The sequence below is a fragment of the Megascapheus bottae genome, chromosome 19 (genome assembly GCF_031878675.1).
Source record: "Megascapheus bottae isolate mThoBot1 chromosome 19, mThoBot2.hap1, whole genome shotgun sequence".
Taxonomy (NCBI): Eukaryota; Metazoa; Chordata; class Mammalia; order Rodentia; family Geomyidae; genus Megascapheus; species Megascapheus bottae.
In genome coordinates, this window is record NC_143527.1 from 32,465,686 (window position 1) to 32,488,546 (window position 22,861).

General features: G+C 35.0%; 1 protein-coding gene across 1 annotated transcript in view; it reads left to right on the forward strand.

The window, feature by feature from the left end:
* Positions 1–22,861, forward strand: part of Cdh2 (cadherin 2) — a 217,408-nt gene that overhangs the window by 143,552 nt on the left and 50,995 nt on the right. The window contains exons 3-5 of the mRNA XM_090353296.1: positions 17,013–17,239; positions 18,877–19,023; positions 20,196–20,351. Coding sequence (XP_090209422.1) covers positions 17,013–17,239; positions 18,877–19,023; positions 20,196–20,351 — 530 coding nt within the window. The remainder of the gene's footprint in view (positions 1–17,012; positions 17,240–18,876; positions 19,024–20,195; positions 20,352–22,861) is intronic.

Genomic DNA, 22,861 nt, shown 5'->3' on the forward strand with positions numbered 1-22,861 from the left:
TTCAGCTCCAGGCTATTGCTCTACCACTGGAGTCACAGCACCACTTCTGGTTTTCTAGTGGTTAGTTGGAGATAAAGTTTCTCAGGAACTTTCATGCCCTGGCTGGCTTTGAACTGCCTCCTGAGTAACTAGTATTACAGGCCCAAGCCACCAGTGTCCAGCTTAAAAATACTGTATCTTTAGAAAGAATTTGTGTTTAAAATGTGCCAGTAATGACTTTCTTACATTTTTTCAAAAACAAAAGTTCCACAAAATTGCAACAGCACTTTTAAGTCTTATTCCTAATATTAACTATGCAAATTAAGTACACATACATACATTCTTACATTCTGTGAACCAATACATGTACATCAGTGATAAGATTATTCATCTGGCCCTATCTTGACTTTTTTTTTTCCTTTTAGTCTAATGGATCTCAGTTTACCCGGAGAGTGCTTCTCTTAACAAAATAATGTTTTGTGTTTAAAAAAAAAAAAACTCCTACAAAATTAAAGTGACTTAAAAACACCAATTCCAAAAAATATACTCTAGAAAAGAAAAAAAAATATTCCTCCGTAATACTCATTAACAAAGGTGTCAGGTAAGGACCTGTTTTGCTGATACAACACTGTCCATTTTGTATATTTCCTTATTATCGCTGTGTATTTGATCTACTCTGCCATGTCATACTAGCTAAAAGTTTGTGTAACTCAAGTTTTTAAAAAAAAACAATCACATTTAATAGTCTTGTCATTGTTTCTGTTTAGTTGTGTGTGTTCATGTTTCTCTCATTGTCTCAGTTACTCAGATCTGTTGTTTGCTTACATTTGCATGCTTCTGCAATTTGTCTACTGTATGTTTTCTTGTCTATTTGTTTGTTTTAAGAGCTTTTGACATATTATCTTAAATGTTAGTATTGCTGGGGCCTTTTGGCAAAAGGACATAATTCAGACTCATCTGTTTATTGTATCAACTTATGAGGACAAGATAAGGATATTGTTTTAGCCTAATTCAGTTTATTGCAGCTAATTTGTACAGATTGGGAAATGGGAGCAAATAACACATGCACAGGATATCTGTTCTGACATCATCCTAGCCATGTAATGAGAAGAAGCCTTTAAAAGGTGATTGTGTACTTACAACAGGTAAATTAAATGCAAAAAAAAAATCAGCTTATCTCTGTAAGATTTAATGTTACTTTGGCCCGTCAAATTATACCTAAAAGCTGGACTAAATGCCATGGTGGCATGACATGGGGCAGGCTAGATGGGATTAATTTTCCTCAGCAGAGCACTAATGTACTGAAGATGTTTTCCAGATAAATCACATGATGTAGAGCTGGAGCTATGTGAGATGGCCATAATGTTACAATGTATGACAATTAATCCCATTCACTTCGATATAATTAACGAGAATGGTGAGATGGGAATGCAATCATTTCTCCAAGAGGAAATGTCACCCCATTAATGTGGATAAGGCTTATTATCGTCAGTGGAAGAAGCAGATTTTTGAAACAGTAGTTATTTGAAATTGCTGAGCTGTTCTGTTCACAGTAGTAGATGTTCACTTTGGGTGATATAAAAAGAGGCAGTATTTTGAAGAGAAATTTGGCTTTTTCTTTCCAAAAATTGCTGTTTTGATGTGAACACGTTTGTAGGATATTATAATTATAAATTTATAAAGCATAATGCATAATTTCTGACTGCAACTAACTTTTTAAAACAGAGTATCACTGAGGGAATGAATGGGATTGGGAAGGATGGGGAGAATGAGGAAGGTGGTGGCATTGCTCAAGGTGCTTTGCAGTCAAAAACTGACACGTTGAATTGAAACCCCTCTGTACAGCTGCATGCGGATAATAAAACCTAAATAAAATAAAACTACGTAGAAAGGAAAAGAATCACAAATGTACAGATGCATGTTAAATCAGACAATCCTTAATTACTATGATTGTCACACTTAAAAATGGAATCTATGCTGGGAGTGATAGCTCCCAACTATAATAATCTTTCCTATAAAGTGAGGCTGGCAGATCTGAGGAGAGAGGGAAGCGTGGGCTGCATATAAGAGACCTTAATGATATCTGTGGCACAGGTTTTGTTTGTTTTTTTAACCAGTCCTGAGGCTTGAACTTAGAGCCTGACCACTGTCCTTGGGCTTTTGCAAGGCTAGGATCTACCACTTGAGTCCTCTGTGGCACATTTTGAGGTCACATTCTTTGAAAGTAAGGCAAAGATTTGGTTTAGTTGGGTTATTATTTGTTTTAGGTTTTCCATCCTTATTCCGGTAGAGTTTTTGAAAACTTCAATAATCAATGATTTTTGTTTTCAATAAACTTAATTTAATTTTTGTTCTTGAAAAATTAGCAAAAATCTGTTATAAAAATCAAGAATCTTTCTTTGTGGCTATAAGCACCTTGAATCATGCAGTTTGCTTAGAGTCAAATTTCATATATTAAGCACTGTGCAGTGGGTAAAGGAAGATTCTACCACTTACACTCTGCAAGAAAATTTTACTTAGAGATAATGATATTTCATTTATTTTAATTTGTTAATGGATCTGCAGTATGGGAGAGAGAGAGAATATATAACTCTAAATGAGCACTGACAGTTTTATAAATTTGTAGCCATACTCTGTCAAAAGAAAGGGTCTTCATTCATTGAATTTTATGGCATAGAATTGCCTAGAGGGAGAATATCAATGAAGTGAAGAAATGTTTAAAATATTTTGAGTTATTAGAATGCATAAGGGAGAAAGCAGTCATTTTAACAGATTTGCCAAGAGTTTAATATATAAAATTTTATTCATAGCATTATTACGCTATTGGAAATCTAAATTGCATAATTTTTGGTGTCAGCATCATATTTCTACTGTCTTGATTATTGTTTTTGGTTTATTTCAATTTTACATCACAAAACATCATGGTAATTTATACATTTCTTTTATACGTGGAGCCCTGTACGCAGATGTTACTTAAATGTTACATGACTTTCCTTTTATAGAAAAAGAAATCCTAACTTTTCTAACAGATTTTACAAAATTGCTAAGACATTATAATAAAATTTCTCCTTGTGGATAAATATCAAGATATTTAGAACTAAAAAATCACTTTGGTTTTTATGAATTTCACCACTATAGACTTTATTTCAGCTTATTTATATATAGATAGGTCATCTTAATTTCCATGCATTGAGAGAATAATGGGTTATCACTAGTTACATCAGCATTATTAGATGTAGTAATTAAACGTGCTGTAGCAATAGTTCTACCAGTTTCCTGTCACCCCACTGTAGGTGGTTTGACTCACAGGTTAGCTCTCTATGGGGTTACTCACTCACCCCTAGGCTTGATCTTGTCTTATCTCCCTCTGGCATGTCGTTTCTTAATCACCAACAGAGAAGAACAGAGCAGCAACTCCTTAATCATTCTTCTGGGAGCAGATAGGTGTCACTTCAGCCTTCAGGTGTTGTTACCTCAATGTTCTGGCCTAATGTCAAGAAGTACGTGAAACTGTTCTAAGTCTCTGGGGTCAGGAAGGAAAGTTGAAGAAATTCATTGGAATATTTCTGCAGCCTGCGTAGGGCATGTTTCAACACTACTGGCAAACAGTTCGGCATCTCCTACCATCAATGGGACACAAGTAATGGGACACCAATATATGTTCCACCTGGATTGTTTTAGTTTTTAGGGTGACTGCACTAGAATAAGTCAAAAAATACAAATGGCTTATATTTTATTTCTACTGGACACCTTTTTAATCTTGTTTTTCATCAAATTAAAAACTTTGAGTTTATCTTTTGGCATCTAACCAGAGGTAGAAGAGAACAAGAAATTACTTAGAAAAAGTAATGGTGCATGAGTAAAATCATCTTATCTAAAGACTATTATATCAAGGGTCAGGAGTTCAGACCTAGTGGTAAAGTGTCCTCCCTAGCATGCACGAAGACCGGGTTTTGATTCCTTGGTGTCAAATACATAAAAAAAGCTGAAAGTGTTGCTGTGGCTCAAGTGGTAGAGGTCTAGCCTTGAGAAAGCCCAGAGACAGTGCTCAGGCCCTGAGTTCACGCTCCAGAACTAGGGGAAAAACAAAACAAAACAAAACAAAACAAGGACTACTATACCATGTGAATACTTCTGTTAAATTTAGGTTTCACAGACTAACCCAAGTTTGCTTCTTTTCCTTTCCCTTTCCTCTGCCTTCCCTTCCCTTCTTTCCTTTCTTTTTTTATTTGTATTTTTTAATATTTTGTATTTTTCCTGGAAAGACTTTTTTATAGACTCATTAGAGATATCTTCCATATTGCATCTACCCAGTCATCTCTCTCACCACAAACTCTTCAATGGACCAAGAGCTAAACTTCTCTAACTTTGCTACCAAATCCTCAGGTATTCTCATAACCACTTCAATGTCATTGTTTTTAACGTAATGAGGATTTTATACAAGTATTAGTTTTACTAAACTTCCCATTTAATTTGTTTGCAATGTAATTATGCACCTATTTTTATTATTTAATACCCAAACAGAAGGTATACTAGTTTACATTGCATGTTTTTATTTGACATCTCAAAATTTTTTATATTATTAATTTCAGGTAATATTTTCTTCCTTTCCTCTTTTTTCTTCTTCCCTTCTCATCATTTGCTGTCATTTTCCCCTGCTGTATTATGTCTTAAAATTGGAGATATTATTTTTGATGGAAATCAATAATTGGTGTTTGTCATAGACTTTAACTGTTACACTGTGTGAAATTTATACCAGCTAAATAACATAATCTTTAGAATTCAATTCGTTCCTCTAGGAGTAAAACTTCCTGAATTTCTAAGAAACACTATAAGTTCCATAAATGACCTTATTTTTTTTGAAAAAATATTTCATTACCTAGTATTATTTTTAAAGGATTTATATTATTGTGAGGATCTTGGGCTTGAATTCAGGGCATAACTGCTGTCCTTGAGCCTCTTTGTACTCAAGGTTAGTGCTCTACTACTTGAGCCGTGTTGCCATGTCTGGCTTTTTCTGTGTTGATAATTGTAGGTAAGAGTCTCACTGACTTTCCTGCCCTGGCTGGCTTTGAAATTTAGTCCTCAAGTCTCAGCCTCCTGAGTAGCTAGGGTGACAGGCATGAGTTACTGGCATCTGGCCAGTATTCATTTTTAAGCATTTAAGAATTCACATATGCTTATACACTTTGTGTTACTACTCACTTATACAAATAGATTATTTACAAGTTGACTTTTGTGAAATTATACATTCCCTCAACCTGGTCTGTCATTACAGTTCATTATATATTAGTATACCATCTTAATTTAAAAGGGAATGAATCCTCTGAGAGTTCTTACACTACATTCTGGAATGACCAACGTACTAACTTAACGATATTAATATAGCAGTAATCCTCTGAAATTGGAAATACTGTGTCCTTGTAGTTATTCTCACATATCAATTGGAAATGTAATCTATATAAATAAAGCTTTATACCTTGCAGATCTTTATGGGTATTATACCCCAAGATAGTTATGTTAGGCATTAGTAGTTTTGGATTCTTTTGAGCAGAAAGTAGAAAAGCTCTTTTACATTATTGAGTATAACACAGCATAATCCAAATTGAAAAATCACTCACAATGTTTCACATTTAATAATACTTTGAGACAAAATCTCTCCAATGTTTGAAGAATTCCTTATTTTAGCAGCCTACATATATTTCGTGAGTAGTGAACTAAGAAGTAGGAGGGGAGCTAATGAGCTTGAATGAGGATGGCATATACTTCATTTGCATGTATGAAAATAGAACAATGATACCCTGGTGGAATTGTTTTAGGGGGAATGAGATGAGGAGAATGATGGAGGGGGAGGTGTTGATTGAGACACACTTTATACGAATGTGGAAGTGTCACAGAGAACCTCCCTCCTCTCAGAGCTAAGGTGTGCTAATTTTCAAAAGTCAAAATAAAAAAACAATATTGCACCAAGAGCAAATGAAGCAGAAACAATAGAAAAATATCAACATCTACAGAACAGAAATCGTGGATGTTACCCATCATAGTGATGGGATAACCAAAAGGATTACTAAAATGAAAACATTATTGTATTTTCAGAACTTCAAGGCATTAGTAAATACACTAGATAGTTGGGCTGAAATAAATCCTTAGAGATTATCATTTATTCTGAAAAGTAATATATATATATATTCTGAAAAGTAACATATTTCTGAAAAGTTGTATATAGCTCATATATGCAATGAAACATTAATACTTTCAAACACAGTGTTCAGCAGATAGTTCATCGATCCCTGATGGCATGTGGTACAGAGGTTATAAATAGCATGAACGAGGTAAACATTTAGAGTGTTTTATTAACATTAAATATGTTATATATAAAATTTTACTCATAAATTTTTAATCCTACATGAATTGATAAGAAATTTTAAAATTATAAATATCAGTATATGATTGCAGCCCTATGCAAAGATAAGGGAATGGAATATGGTTTTGATTGATATATAACCTGACATACAGGCTGTCTAAAAGACGGGTTCCCGTCCCAGATGTATCAGTTAATTGAAAAATAGATTCTGTGTTTGAATTGTTACATACTGCAGGTCTGCTAGAGGAGAATTATTCTCTTGAAAACAGAGCTTACTTATTTGACATTTTGGAGCATCTGATAGAAAAGTGCAAAATCTTGTAATAAAAATGTTACATGTACAGAGCTGATAGATTTGAGACAGAATCTCAGCTTTCAGAAAAGGGTAAAAGTGACTTACTGTGATGGATAGTGGTATATTTTAAAACCTAAGGAAAATTTGATAAAATGATTAGAGTAAAATTTGTGAGTGCTTAAGTTAAAGTTTCGCACATTACTCTGGAATAATTAGGAAAAAAACATGAAAAATATTTATATTTGCACCAGAAACTTTGCCATTAGATTTGCCAATGTGGGAAAAAGGGGTGTAAAATTAAATTTACCTTTCATTGCACATGACAAGAAAGAATTTTTGTTATTTCTATGGAAAAAAGTAAATATTACACTTGGAAAAATGATAATTACTACTCTTTGCTGCCCCCAGCTTTTGGAACTATTTCATTAGCAGATAATTATTAAGTATTTTGATATTTCAGGCAGAGCACAATGACTCATACCTGTAATCCCAGCTAATTGGGTGGTAGAGCTTAGAGGGTAGTGATTCTAAACCAGCACAGGTACAAAAATTAGTGGGACTTCCATATCATCAACAATCCAGGTTTACACTTGTGATCTCCAGTAGGTCTATATGGTGGAGTTAGGCCTTGGGCAAAAATGTAGAATCAAGGCAAGAAAAAAAAAGTGAGGGAGCAGGGTATTAGTTGATGACTGTGAGCTCTAATCCAGGCATCAGTGAAAAAAAAATAATACTGTAGTAAAATACTCATTAAAAAGTGTTTGAACACACATTCAAACGTATCACAAAGCATCTTTAAGAATTTTAAATTAAAAGTTTTACCCATATTACATGCTAGTTACTAGATTTTATAAATCTCTGTCTCTCCTTTTTTAACAAAATTATGTGGTATTAAGAGACCATAATGACCTCTTCTAGCAATAAGTTCCCTACAGGCATTCTGAAACTATTTTTAAATGGAAATGAATCTGAATGGATCTAAAGAGATCCCAAAGGTCTTCCAGGTACACGTTATTCAGGGGGAAGTATTGTTTCTATTATTAAAATTTGAGAAGGTAAGATGATGTTAAGAGGAAATCTAAGCCTAATTTTGAAATTTATGAAAAAATGTTATCATTTAGTAACTTCGTATTTAAATCTAAACATTAGTCCTATTATTTTGGTAATTATTGTCTTCCGGTTGCACAAGTGTTGAGAGGCACCAACTATCAAGACAGCTTCTCTTCTCTTTTTCCTTCTTTCCTCTTAGGTCTTCATTAACAGATTAATAAATATTAACAAATACAGCTATGTGCCTGTGGAAGCACTTTTTTTTTATCAAGGTTGAAAAAAATTTTAGTCAGTTAAAACTTTGTAAACTTACAAATAATGCATAATTGGTTGAATGCTATGATATTGGAATATTTTCTGATTAAATTTAAACTTTATAGTTGAAAACTAAGGTAGAGATAAGTTTTAAAATTAGCTGCTGAAACCACCATGGAAACTTGTAGATCAAATGTAGTATTGTGCTCCTGTACTGCTTTACTTGGTTCAAATCACGTTGTCTTTTTGGTGGTTGTTTTGCTTTGTACCTGTGTCAATTAGCTGACTTACAAAGTTATATTCTTATTTTCTGCTCATTCCCTGATACTGAGAACGAGGTGTTTAATATTTTTCTGAATAATTTCCTTTATCAGTTTCTACCTCATTTAGCAACTTACAACTAAATCTTAAAGTATTAAATAAAAATTCTTTCTGTCTTTCTGACTGATGATATAAGACCAAGATTTAGTGGGGATATAAAGTATAATCATTTCTGTAATACTTTAGATGTCTTCATTTTCCAAAATTCAGAAACTCCTACATTTCCTGAAATTTAGGATGATGATATAAATCTGTGCAAAGTTTAAAACAGTTTTGGAGAAAAGAGGAGCATATTTGTTTTCCAGTATAGAAATAATCTCTTGTGCTTAAATCAAAAACAGAAAAAAGGAAAAAGCAAAAGACACACCTGAGGCTCAGGATCTGAGGAAAGGCTCAATGAAACTATGGTACGATAGAGCCCATTCCCCCAGCAAGGCACAGTAATCTGAAATGGCGAATTCGATGACCAGGAAGGAACTTAACACTATGCCTGTCAATATTCTGCATCAGTGAACTTTGCAGTGGTGTTCAGTTGAATATTGGAAGCTCCTTCATATATGGTACCAATGGAAGTACTTTTTTTTAACACCAAATCTATCTCTATTTTCTTAATATACATTCAAAAATACAATATGGAAAAAAGTCAGAAGGCATATTTACACCAGAAAGTATTTACAGTGTTGTTTCCTTTTTTTTTTGCCAGTCCTGGGATTGAGCTCAGAGCCTGAGCACTGTCGTTGGACTGACTTTTTTCTGTGTATGTACTGAGGAATCAAACCCCGGTCTTCGTGCATGCTAGACAAACACTCTACTACTACACCAAACTCCCAACTCCAACAGTGTGTGTTTACAATTGCTTCTAAATCTAGTATGTTATTTTACTGGTTAAAATATATAACCATATGTGAGTTTTTTTGCATTTCCATTCATATTGTTTATGTGGTGTTATTAACTGCTAGTACATTAGGCATATAAGATCTGTGGTTTCCTGTTAATACTTTGTGTAGGGATAATATGGTTTTATGGTTATATTAATTTGAGGAATTGCTTTAAGAGTAAAAGTGTACTTTAAAATAGTTATTTCACTGGTGTTTAATTTTATATTAATCATGTTAACCAAATTTTATGTAGGCTAGAGCACAGTAACTATATATTGTGGATATCAGCTGTACAGTAATCAAATAAAATCTTCTTGCTTTCTACATGATTTTAGTCACAAATACTATAACCTTGTTTCAAACTTGATCAGTCCTGTGGGTCAGGGTTCTTTCAGTTGTCCAAAAAAATGCATTTCCTGGGGCCTGGACAGTGCCCTGGTGGTATGCTTGACCAGCATGTATGAAGCCTTGGGTTTGGTTCCTTGGTAGCACATACATATTAAAAACCAGAAGTGGTGCTGTGGCTAAAATGGTTGAGCACTATCCCTGAGATATCCCAAAGACAGTGCCCAAGCCCTGAATTCAGTTTTGGTAAAAAACAAACAAAAACAAGAAAAGAAAAGAAGAAAATGTATTTCCTTTTCTCCCATTTTCCCAAATTCTATGAGTTATCGCAACACTTTTGTCAAATTAAACTTTTTTGACCCAAGACAAAAACATCAGGAAAAGATGTTAAGGCCATATTCTTCGGTTATTTTTAAAGTAATATAATTTTAAACTTAATTATATTTGATAAAATATTATCAGTTTCATTAAACCAAAATCAGTATTTTCATACTTGGAATGCTTGTGCAAATTATGGGTTCGATAATTTTATTCAGCTTCAACAAACACCAGAAATGAAGTGGTTCTCTGGAATGTCTAGGACAGACAGGATGTTGACAAATAACCCATTCTTTTCAGACATCAAAAAATGTAAGAGGTGAATTTAAAGAAGCCTATAGACTCTACTACCAAGCTCCTTGAGCTGATTCAAAACTTTAGAAGTGTAGTAGGGTATAAAATTAACCCTCAAAAATCAACCGCCTTCCTCTACGCCAACAGTGAAAGGAACAAGGCAACAATCAGGAAAGCAACTCCTTTTGCAATAGCCTCAAAGAAAATAAAGTACCTAGGAATTAGCTTAACTAGGAATGTAAAGGACCTTTTTGATGAAAACTTTAAAACCCTAAAAAAGGAAATTAAAGCAGAACTGAGGAAATGGAAAATGCTCCCATGCTCCTGGATTGGAAGAATCAACATCGTGAAAATGACAACCTTGCCAAGGGCTATCTACAAATTCAACACAATACCCATCAATATCCCAATGTCATTCTTTAAAGAAATAGAAGAGGCAATCCAAAATTTCATATGGAATAATAAAAGACCCCGTATAGCAAATACACTTCTTAGCAGAAAGAACAGTGCAGAAGAAATTTCAATTCCAAACTTTAGACTCTATTACAGAGCTATAATTATCAAAACAGATTGGTACTGGCACAAGAACAGGCCTGAAGACCAATGGAATAGAACTGAGGACCCAGATATTAAACCACAGACCTATGGCCACTGAAACTTTGACAAGGGAGCCAAAAAAATAGAATGGAATAAAGACAGCCTCTTCAACAAGTTGTGCTGGCAGAACTGGTTAAGCACCTGCAGAAAACTAAAGTTGGATCCTTCTTTGTCACCCTGCACTAGAATTAACTCCAAATGGATCAAAGACCTGGAGGTAAAAGACGACACTCTGAAAACTTTACAGGAAGGAATAGGAGATACACTAGGCCTCCTTGGCACAGGTTGAAACTTTCTTAATAAGGACCAAGAATCATAACACATCAGAGAAAGTCTGGATTAGTGGGGCTGCATTAAACTGCAGAGCTTTTGTATGGCAAAGGACATAGCTAGTAAACTAATCAGGAAGCCTACAGAGTGGGAGAAGATCTTCATCAACCATACAACAGACAAAGGCCTCATATCTAAAATATATCAACAGCTCAAAAAATTGAATCACTCCAAAACTAATCTCCAAAGTAACAACCATCCCATTAAAAGATGGGCCAAAAACTTAAAAGAGAGTCTTCTCTGAAGAAGAAACAAAAATGACCTATAGACACATGAAGAAATGCTCAACATCTCTGGTCATAAAAGAAATAAAACAACTCTAAGATTCCACCTCACTCCAGTTAGAATGGCCAGGATCAAGAAAACGAATAACAACAGATGCTGGAGGGGATGTGGCCAGGAGGGATCACTACTACACTGGTGATGGGAGTGCAAACTCGTTCAACCACTATGGAAAGCAGTGTGGCAGTTCCTCAAAAGACTAAACATAGAGCTCCTCTATGGAACCAACCTAGATGTCCCGCAGTTGATGAGTGGATCAACAAGATGTGGTATTTGTACACAATGGAATTCTATGCAGCTGTCAGAAAGAATGACATTGCCCCATTTGTTAGGAAATGGAAAGACTTAGAAAATATCATATTAAGTGAAGTAAGCCAGACTCAAAGGAACATGTGAAAGGGTATCAATGTATGGGAATAATACATCTATCTGTAAAATATCATGTAACCCTTCTATTAATTACAATAAAAAAGAAAAAAATGTAAGAGACCGAGCCTTCAGCTGTAAGAAAGGGTTTTTATGGCTGCCTGATTTATTAAACTTTGCTTTTTAAAACCAATTTTATGTTTATAGAGGAATTGGAGAGCTATGAAGATTTCCATGAAATTCCCCCCAAGTTTTACCTGCTGAAGAATCTTGCATTAGCTCATTACAAATATTACGACCAGTTAATAAATCATGATATATTATTGTTAAGTGAAGTGCATAATTTCAGATAGGATCATTCTATGTTTTGAATTTCAGAGGGCTTTACCATAGCATGACATTCCATTGTACCTTATTTTTTTTTTAATTTTTATTGTTATTATAGAGCTGGTTTACATAGGGGATCCAATTGCCTAAGTCAGGTAAAAAGTGTATTTTTTTATTGACCTTGTTACCCCTTCCCTCACTTTCTCCTGATTTCCCTCTGTCTCTCTGTCTCTCTTTCTCTCTCTCTCTGTATACTTCCCTTTCAACATTCTGTGCCTTCTTACTTTTAGTTTTAAATTGAAGCCCCTTTAAGCTGTATAAGTGAACATAATTGATTAAGTGTGAATATACATCAGTTGAATATATATTAGTGGTATAACTGAGATTCTGTAACATAACAGATTTCCACCTTTATTTTTATCATTAACCTTTAAGATTCTATTGTAAAGCCAATCCTCTAATATTAGTTTCAGAACTTGGTCCTAGAAAAGATGTGAATGCTGTAAAAGCTGAGAAACCATTCCATCGTGTCCTACCTGAATAAGACAACATGCAATATACGTTGATGAATGAATGATAAAAAAAGATTCAGTGATTGATTGCCAACAGAAATTCTCACACATGACGGGTGGGGGGTGTGGGGGGGGAGGGAAACGGGTACCAAGACATGTGAAAGGGTATCAATGTATGTGAATTAATGCACCTTCTATCTGGCAAATATCATGTAACCCTTTTACTAATTACAATAAAAAAAAAGAAATTCTCACACATTTTATTCCATATGATTATAAAGGCATGTAAGCCCATCATGTTGAGGCAGGTGCTACATGTACAGTACTTCATTATGTCCATGTAGTCAGAACTCAGATGCACCGAGAACTTCCTTAAGGATCCTCTTGCTGCGTGTCAATGGCTTATGCTTATTATCCTAGATACTCAGGAGGCTGAAATCCGAGAATCAAGGTTCAAAAATCAGCTCAGGCATGAAAGTCTGTGAGACTCTTATCTCCAGCTAATCACCAAAAGGTCTGGAAAAAGGAGCTGTGGCTCAAGTGGTAGAGTACCAGCCTTAACTGAATAGCTACAGGAAGTGCCCTGGCTCTGAATTCAAGCCCCGTACTAAAAATAAATAAACAAAACAAAATAGTAAAAATTGTTAGTACTGCTTGAATGTATAAGGGGAATTGTATAACTCCATATATGTCTTTCAGCCTAAATAGGGTTGGGAACATAGCTCAGGGCAGAGAATGTACTTAGCACATATAAATTAATCGGTTTGTTCCACAGCACAAATTAATAATCTCAAAATATTTGTTAATTTTAATATTAACACAAATGAATGTTATTATTTGTATCTTAAACTCAAGAAAATAACAGCATTTATTAAATTTATATTGGTTATGTTACAGGCAAGGAAGGAACAGCTAACTGGCTTTAAATAACAGACCTTTTTACAATTTCTTTCAGATTGCTTTTTGTCAAACTCTGAAATCAGCTTCATCTCATTTGTAGACTGTGCCAGAGACACTGGAAAAAGACATTTTTTTAGTGCCTTGCAAATGCTTTTTTTTTTTAAGTCTCTTTGCCTTCACTAAATGCTTTAACACCTGAATGCAAATAGGTAACCGAGTGTCAGATTAGCAGAACAGGTACCACCATAACCTCCTTCCACCCCAGAACTCTCCAACTACTGCCCTCTGTTGGAAATTGTGGGTATATACCTATTTAATACACTATTTACCATCATGCTCTGAGAAGTTAAAATTGGCATTATTCTTTTCATCTTCATCAGATTTTATCAGACCTCTTTTGTCACTTCTTTCATTTTATTGTTGTACTGTAGCTTCCACAACTCAAGAATCATAGTTGAGTTGGCTTCCTTTTGTACTTGTTTTTTTTTGTGTAGGAATTCTGAAACTGAAGCTTGAACTTAAGGCCTTATGCTCTCATTCATCATGTCTTGTTAACCCACAGTGGCAATTCTTCCATTTGAGTCTTTCCTCCAGCTCTGGCTTTGTGATGGTTAATTGGAGATAAGAGCATCAGGACTTATCTATCTGGTTTTCTTCAATGCAAATCTTTGCATCTCAACCTCTTTTAATAACTAGGATTATTAAGTGTGGGCCAATAGCACCTGGCTTATACCATCTATCCTGTCACCAACAAGGAAGCAAACAACCACTGATATGATAGAATGTCCATCATTGTAGAACAGACTATTGAGGCTTACCTTAGGAGGTAATTTTTAAGATCGAAACATACAACATAACCCTAATTGTCTTGTGCGATGCCTCGAAGTCAACAGATACTAGTTTTTTTTTCTACTAACTTAATTCAAAATCCAATTATTTGAAATATCTGGGCTTCTTTGTTGGCCTCTCTGTCTGTTAGTTACATGATTTATTGGCTTTTATTGCTGAGTGTTGCTATAGCATGCAATGGATGTTTCTAACTTTCTATTCTGTTTTCTATTTTGTTGAAAAGTTGAAAAATAGTAATGTATATTGAATGATCATTTACACTATCTCTGTTGGTGTTAGGTGCCTTAGGAAAAAAAGGAACCAAATTTGGCTGCCAAGAAACCAAAATGAGTTTACTATCTTCTTGGGAAGAGGAGATCTAGTCACATGAAACCACTGACACATAAGCATTGCTTATTATAATTGCTATAAAGAAACCATGCTAGTGTGTGTAGATGGGCAGATAATGCAGAATACTAAACTGAGAAATATGTGTGTGTGTGTGTGTGTGTGTGTGTGTGTGTGTGTGTGTGTGAGTGAGTGTTGTGGGCACTGGTGTAGAGGGGGATGACTGAAAACTGGAAGATAGGAAATAATCAAGACGTAGGAGACCATTTGTATACTGGCTCAAAATGTTTTTGTAACATATTACTACTTTTAAGTGGGGAAGAGAAAAATCTCAACAGAGATTTCCTTTAGCATTGGGTGTCATCATCATCCAGCTTGGAAAACACCACCCAGAAATCAGATTGTAAGATGTGTAGACTGGTGAAAATAATCTTGAAGCAGTGATATTTAACCAGGAAGTGCAGAAGACTTTATAGATTTTTTGATTCAGTTTAAATGTTATGAATTCCTTTGATGATACAATAGATATTTTAATACTAAAAGATGGCAAAAGGTATCATTTAGGCTTCTCAGCAAAGTTCCAAGTATTTCTATTTTTGTCAGTTGAAAATATAAGCAGTAAATGCTATTGTTCTCTGAAAAATATCTCTCCCATTTTTTTCTTCAAAAAATTAAGTGACATAGTATTGAAGATAGAATGATCTTTTGAATAATTCTACTCCAAGTACTAGCATTTTGATTTAGCATAATTTAGTTGGAAATGCAACTTGTTTTTCCATTTAAAAGTGATCAAAATTTGAAGGGTGATGTATGTGACATTATGTGAAAAATAATATAGTCAATAGCCAAAGTATTTTATTACTTCTGTGTAGGATTTCATGGCTATCAAAGGAAATACTTCTGTGTCTTTGTGTGTGTGTGTGTGCATGTGTGAGTGCTTGTTATTTGATGTGTTCCTGTGTAGGTCCTAGTGAATTTATTTTTAATAAAAGAAAAAGAATGAAGCTGGTGAGGTGGCTCATACCTGTAATCCTAGCTACTCAGGAGGCTGAGATCTGAGGATCCAGGTTCAAAGCCAGCCTGGGCACTAAAGACCCTGAGACTCTTATTTACAGTTAACCTCTAGAAAACCTGAAGTGGCACTGTGGTTCAAGAGGTAGGGTGATAGCCTTGAGCTAAAGAGATCAGGGACAGTGCTCAGGCCCAGAGTTCCAGCCTCATGACCAAAGAAAAATAAAGCAAGAAATAAAAAGACGATCATCAGTTTTCTTGGAATGGATGAGGGATTTTAAAAGCTTTACATAGATCCTAGAAAAATGAGAAAGGTATCCATGACCCTATTTTGTAAAATGGACCTGTTAATTGCTTTACAAAGTATAGTCTATAAAATTGTAGTTATGATGCAATATCAGCTGCTTATGGAAATGCAAATTTGCCTTTTATTTGCTCTTTTATTATTTTTCTCAAAAAATGAGTAAAGACTGCTAAGAAATAATCTTCCATAAAGAACATTTTAAGAGTGTTTTTATTTTATTTTGTCTATTCTGTTTTCATAAATACATATTCATTCTCCATTCATATATACATGATTTGGTTTTTGTTGTCTGTTGCCACATTGATATTAAATGATACCGCATTTAAGAAAGAACCAAATTTTCTAACCTTAAAACAATGCATATGAAATCAAAGATAATGCACTGAAATCATTTTTGTCTTTCACTCAGGATCTAGAATTCTTCCCTTAGCTTTTGGTAAAGGTTTGCACTTTATCATGTCAGCCACAACTCTACTTTTTGGAGCTAAGTGTCTCATGGACATTCCTGCTTAGGTGGGTTTTGACTTCAACTTCCAGGGTAAGAAATACTGGCATGAGCTACTGGCACCCAGCTTTTTATTCCTTACTCTGAGTCACAAAATCTGTGTTTTTACATTAAAATTTTATTTTGAAGCCAGGTATCAGTGGCTCATGCCTGCCATTTTAGCTACTCTGAAGGCTGAGATCTGAGGACCATATGTAATGCACATAATTTCTTCTAATGCCTAATGCAATGTAAATGCTATGTAAATATCTCCAACTTCTTGTGTAGGGAATGATGAACAGGAAAAATTCTGTGTATGTTCAATGCGTCAGTACACATGTAATATTTAAGAATATATCCAGTCTGTAGTTGGCTGAGGTTGGCTGAAACCTCAGACAAAACTAGCACATAGAGGATGCTGACTGTTGGGGTGTGTGTGTGTGTGTGTGTGTGTGTGTGTGTGTGTGTGTGTGTTACAAAAAGGCCTTTCCTAGTATGAAAATAAAATTTATATGTTTCTTTTGACTGTGTTTTGTGATTTAACGTACATTTTGTATAAGCTTTGATATTCATTGTGTTTGCCTTCATGCTATAATTAGGTTTATCTACTTGTTATTTTTACAGTGAATTTCAGCAACTGCAATGGCAAAAGGAAAGTACAGTATGAAAGCAGTGAGCCAGCAGACTTCAAGGTGGATGAAAATGGCATGGTATATGCCCTGAGAAGCTTTCCACTCTCTTCTGAGCAGGCCAAGTTCCTAATATATGCCCAAGACCAAGAGACCCAGGAGAAATGGCAAATGGCGGTAAAATTGAGCCTCAAGCCCACCTTTGTAGAGGAATCTGCCAAGGTATCATATCCAAATATGGCTTTGGAGGAATTGTGTAAAAATCAGACATGAACACTCATTATATACTAGCTTCATGTCATGTCAGTGGGTGGCTAGTATTTGAATCTTTATCAACTTGAGCCCCCTCTAATATTTTCTTGTGTTTTTAATGTGCTATACTTAGGCCAATTATTTAGTAATCAACAGTAAATTACATTTGGAAAGGGTTTTTTTTTAATGTTTTAAGGTTCATAATTTACATTAGGGGTAGTTTCTTTTAAATTTCTTAGGATCTTTAAAAGCCTTTAAGTAAAACCACAAAACAAACATTTCTTTGCAAGACATCATCAGTCAAATTTAGTGGATAGGAAGTACAGATTTACTGTGATAGGGATGCATTTTTAGCCGTAAGTATTGAGTTTAGTTTTGTTTCTTAACAAACAAATGGAGAAGTATGAATTATCTATACTACTGGTTTGACATTTAGAAGTGATATACTCGCTTTGCTAAGAACTAAAATGAATGAGATATCTAGTCTAGCACTCCTGTTCAATTCAATGCACAATTATTGAGCACTTATTTTAAGTCAGTATACTAGGAATTTTAAACAAGATAAGTTCTTTCAAAAGCTATGGTATTATCTCTAAATATCCAAGCTCTTTGAATTAATTTGTTTAGATATTTAGAAGCCCGTGGTTTTATGAATTTAGAAATTCTATCTTGTGTATTTATTGTATGGACAGACAAGAACACATGTTTTTGTTTCTGGTATTTAATTATAACTATGATATATGCACCCAGAACCAGAAATGAATGAGTATAACAGAAGAAAATATATTCTTTTTCTCTTATACTACTGTTGTGGTATCAACTTGTGAGATTTAATTTGTTAATCTATTAACTGTTAAAGGGAATCTTGCCATTTGTGTATGTAGTGAGAAAGTGAAATGGAGTTGCGGCTGCTATTGTTGACTCTCTGTGTTCTGGCAAACTAATATCAACTTGGATATTTCACAGAAGCAGCAAGAGCTAAAGGCTAAAGTGTCTGCAGATTTGGGGGGAAACAGAAGAAAATGTTGACATATAGCAGAGATTAATACCTAGCGTGCAAAGTGGGTCATTCACAGCATTCATCACGACTGACATAGGTTTAGAATAATTACAGCATTAATTCGGTGGGATTTAATAGGGTCATAAATATTTGAGACATTCTTTAGCAGTGTGCATTAAACTTCTATGGAACTCAAATTATATTTGAGCACATCAAGATCTAAATTTAATGTACAGGAGCATATTACCTGAACTGTGGTTTAAACTAATGAGAAATATATAAAAGGGCACTATTCAATTTAGCATAATATTAACTATTATCTAAGATGGTTTATAGAAATTGCCAGTAGTTTACACAACTGAAACATATAATAAATTAAATATTCAGTTTTTCAATTAATAGTGCAGCCACCCTCCAAAAAAAATCCTCCATTTTTTAGTGTTGCGATAAGGGAGGAGGATAGGAAAACAATAGCATAGAGTTGTTTTTTTTTTTACTTATGATGAAACATTGTTCTCACACTAACAGGTACCCATTAATATTGTCATTCTGTTAGAAAATGCTTTTCCTAGTACTAAGAAATGTCTTGTTGTATTTTAATGCAAAGGAGTCACATGAAATTCAAGAAATAGTATTTCCCAGACAATTCACCAAGCACAGTGGCCACCTACAAAGACAGAAGAGAGACTGGGTGATCCCTCCTATCAACTTGCCTGAGAACTCCAGAGGACCTTTTCCTCAAGAGCTTGTTAGGGTAATTAGATTAATTTTTTTTCCTTGTAAAATAGCAAGTATATGTTTGATATGATAGAAATACCTTTATGTTGGAAATGTTTTTGCATTTTATGTATATATTTGTGTGTGTATGCATGTGCATGCGCGCGCGCGTGTGTGTGTGTGTGTGTGTGTGTGTGTGTTTGTGTGTGTTTGCCAGTCCTGGAGCTTGAACTCAGGGCCTGAGCACTGTCCTTGGGCTTTCCTTAAGGCCAGCACTCTACCACTTGAGCCACAGCACCACTTCCGACTTTTTTTTTCAGTGTATGAGGTACCGAGGAATCGAACCTAGGTCTTTGTGCATGCTAGGCAAGCACTCTACCGTGAGACCAAACTCCCAGCCCTTTTGTGTGTGTGTGTGTGTGTTTTTAAGACATCAGTAGTTAAGGCCTGTAGGCACAAAAACTATTTTTGTTTTTTTTTTTGCCAGTCCTGGGCTTGAGCTCAGGGCCTGAGCACTATCCTTGGACTTTCTCAAGCCTAGAGCTCTACCACTTGAGCCTCAGCACCACTTCCGGCTTTTTTCTATGTATGTGGTACCGAGGAATCGAACCCGGGTCTTCATGCATGCTAGGCAAGCATTTTTTGTATAGGTAAATTATTATAGGTTGATTTTTCTATAGTTTGCAGAAAACATCTTTATTTTCTTTTGTTATCTCTTGGGATGGTCATTTGTGCAACTCCCCAGGTAGTAGACACAAGATGATAATGCTTCTTGGGTGTGAAAATTCATGAACCCACCAGTGTTTTCGTGTGTCTCCAATCTCCCCTCTCACAGCACACACCGTGGAAGGTACCTGTCATACGTGGAACCCTCCATGTTGAACTCTGTAGAAAAAAAATGGCTTTGGGGATAAAGAAAAAAAATAATGCTGTGGTTTGCTAAAAAGAAAATGCCAGGATCAAGTATGTTGCACTTTTTTTTTTTTTTAAGATGACAGTGTTGCTCAGTCTTGCTGGCAATAAGTGACATCTCTTTCTATATCCTGTCACCAGCAAAGAAGAGGAGGCAGACCTGGGAGAGTTTCTTTGGCAGGGTAGGAAGACATGGAGCAAATTTATCACTGAACAAGGGCATGAAGTATGGCATGCCCTGTCTCTAATGAGCTCATTTATTCTCTCATTTAATGTGATTGTTTTCTTGATCCTCAGATCAGGTCTGATAGAGATACAAATCTCTCACTTCGGTACAGTGTAACGGGGCCAGGAGCTGACCAGCCTCCGACTGGAATCTTCATTATCAATCCCATCTCAGGACAGCTGTCTGTGACAAAGCCTCTGGACCGGGAGTTGATAGCTCGATTTCATGTAAGGTTTCAGTCTTCCAATAAATCTATATCTGAATGTGTATGGAATTTACCAAAGCCTCATATCACTAAAGCCTTTGACGACAGGTGTTTGTACACCAGAAGTTGATCTATAGCCTTTTGACCTATTTAAATAATTTTTAAAGATTTTGTAAAATTGATGGATGCTCTTGGTAAGAATGAAATTATGCTGAGAGGAAATAGAGAAAAAGTGAGGGGGCAGATTGGCAAAAATTCCTGCACTGTTTAGATGTCATGCTTACCTTTAGATGTATCTCTGTAAAATATGTACAATATAGGAATATAGGAATATAGGAATTCTATATAGGAATAGGATAGAAATTGTTCCATGTAAAAATATATGAAAGCACCAACATCATAATCAGTGTCATGTATCTAACTAAATAGCATCCCCTAATCTTTTACTACTACATTGAATTTTCTTTTGGAGTGTTTATTTTTCTTTCTGTTGCAGAGAATCTTTTGTGGATGGATTGTCTATAATGCTAGTGATTTAGAGAAAGAGTTGAGAAAATTGTGGTTCCAGGCTACCCAGCTTGTTGGTGGAGATGGTATCTTACTAACATTTTCTCCAGGGTAGCCTGGAACCACAGCTGTCCTAGCTAGACATTATGTAGAGTGATCATCATGATTTAAGAAAGCCTCCCTAGGAAACACATGAATTCTTTCCTGAAGCATAGCTTGTTCTCGCCCATCTGTTATCATTACCTCTCTCTGTTAGTAAATATTGCTTACATTTGTTTTATAGTAAAACATAGTGTTTTGCTGGTATGTGAGTACCAGGCCTGGAGCTTAAGCCCAGAGCCTGAGTTCTGTCCCTGAGCTTTTGTGCCCAAGGCTAGTGCTTTACCACTTGAGCCATAGATCCACTTGCAGCTTTCTGGTGATTTCATGGAAAGGAGGGTCTAATAGATGTTCATGCCCTTGGCTTCAAAGCACAATTGTTAGATCTCAGCCTCCTACGTAGTTAGAATTATAGGCATGAGCCACTGACGCCTGCTTTTATAACATAGGTTTTGCATTGTAAAATTCATTTAAGAATTTTGTCATGTATTTGAGTTCTCTAGGAATAATCTAGGAGTTGTTCATCTCTCCATTGACAATTTTAATCTGTAAGGAGTGATTTTACTAAAAAGGAGACGAATTAATATTCTCTTTGCTTTCCATAATGGCGAGCCTGGTATCCTAACACCAGCTGCTCTTAGATGTACTGACACTTAATCATCAAAATTTCATCTATGTTCTCATGTGTTTCCTACTAACTTCTTGTTACTGATATTTACTGATATTTACTGAATTTTGTATTTGGGCAAGCATTGAAAATTGCGCATTTTTGAAAGACTACAGTAAATTCCTCTGTATCTGAACAGACAAGCACGTAAAGATTGACAGTGTGTTCATTTCTGAGCACTTCTCAATATTATCTCTTCTGAAAGCCTTGATTATGTATCAGCCCATTATTTCAAAATTCTTGAAGGACAGGTTATTGTAACAGTATTTCATATTGCTCTAAAGTACAGACAAAGAAATAAGCCTTCTTCATGCTAGACTCCAGACTGCATGGCATCAGTGGAGAAACCTGATTAAGTTAGCACATAGTACTAATACAGTTTCCAGATGGACTACTCTCTGATTTGTAAATATAAATAAGAGCAATATGAAAAATCCATTGTCATTTTCTGTAATTTCTCACTGAACTTGTATAGTTAAAAGTACAGGAAATGAATATATTGAAGTCAGTTTTGGAATAAACTTTCATTCTTCCAAAGCTTGCTACTTCCCCATTAACAAACTGATGCTGAAAGCAAAATGGAATTAGTTACAGAATTGCCAGTATTAAGATTCCATATTTCGTGTCATTATAATTTAGATTTGGCATTAAAAATACCTTTATTGAATATAATATACTAAATGTGACAAGGGAAACATAAACCATCCCTGTAGGTATTGAAAAGAAAAAATAACATTTATATTGTGCCCTGTGTTTAATAATCTCTAAACAAACAGTAACACGTTGGTGCTTTGTTATCAATGTGATGAGACACATCCTACTTAGCCAACAGGATCAGGCGCAAGAAGAAAACTTTGTCAACATTCTAGTTAATAAGAGACAGTTCATGGAACATTAACACTACGCTGGAAAAAAGAAGGAAAAAAAATCTATTTGCCAGATGTAAAAACTTTACAGATAGTCTGCCAAGAATAACTAAGTTACTACATGTGTTTAAAAAGAAAAATAATAAAACTCCTCAAAAGCATGCTTCTCACATTGAGAGCTACAGCCATAGAGAACAGCCACCTTAGATGCTCATGTATTTTTAATGTTTGTGAATGAGTTTGCAATTTAAAAAGAGCAGTATGTGAATACTTTCTGTGCATACTTAATTTTTGTTTCTGTTCTGTTCTCTGGATTTTTGTAAGTGCTCTGTGGGAATATCATGACTCTATCCTGTATATTTGGTTAATAAAACAAAAAGTTTGGATCAGGAC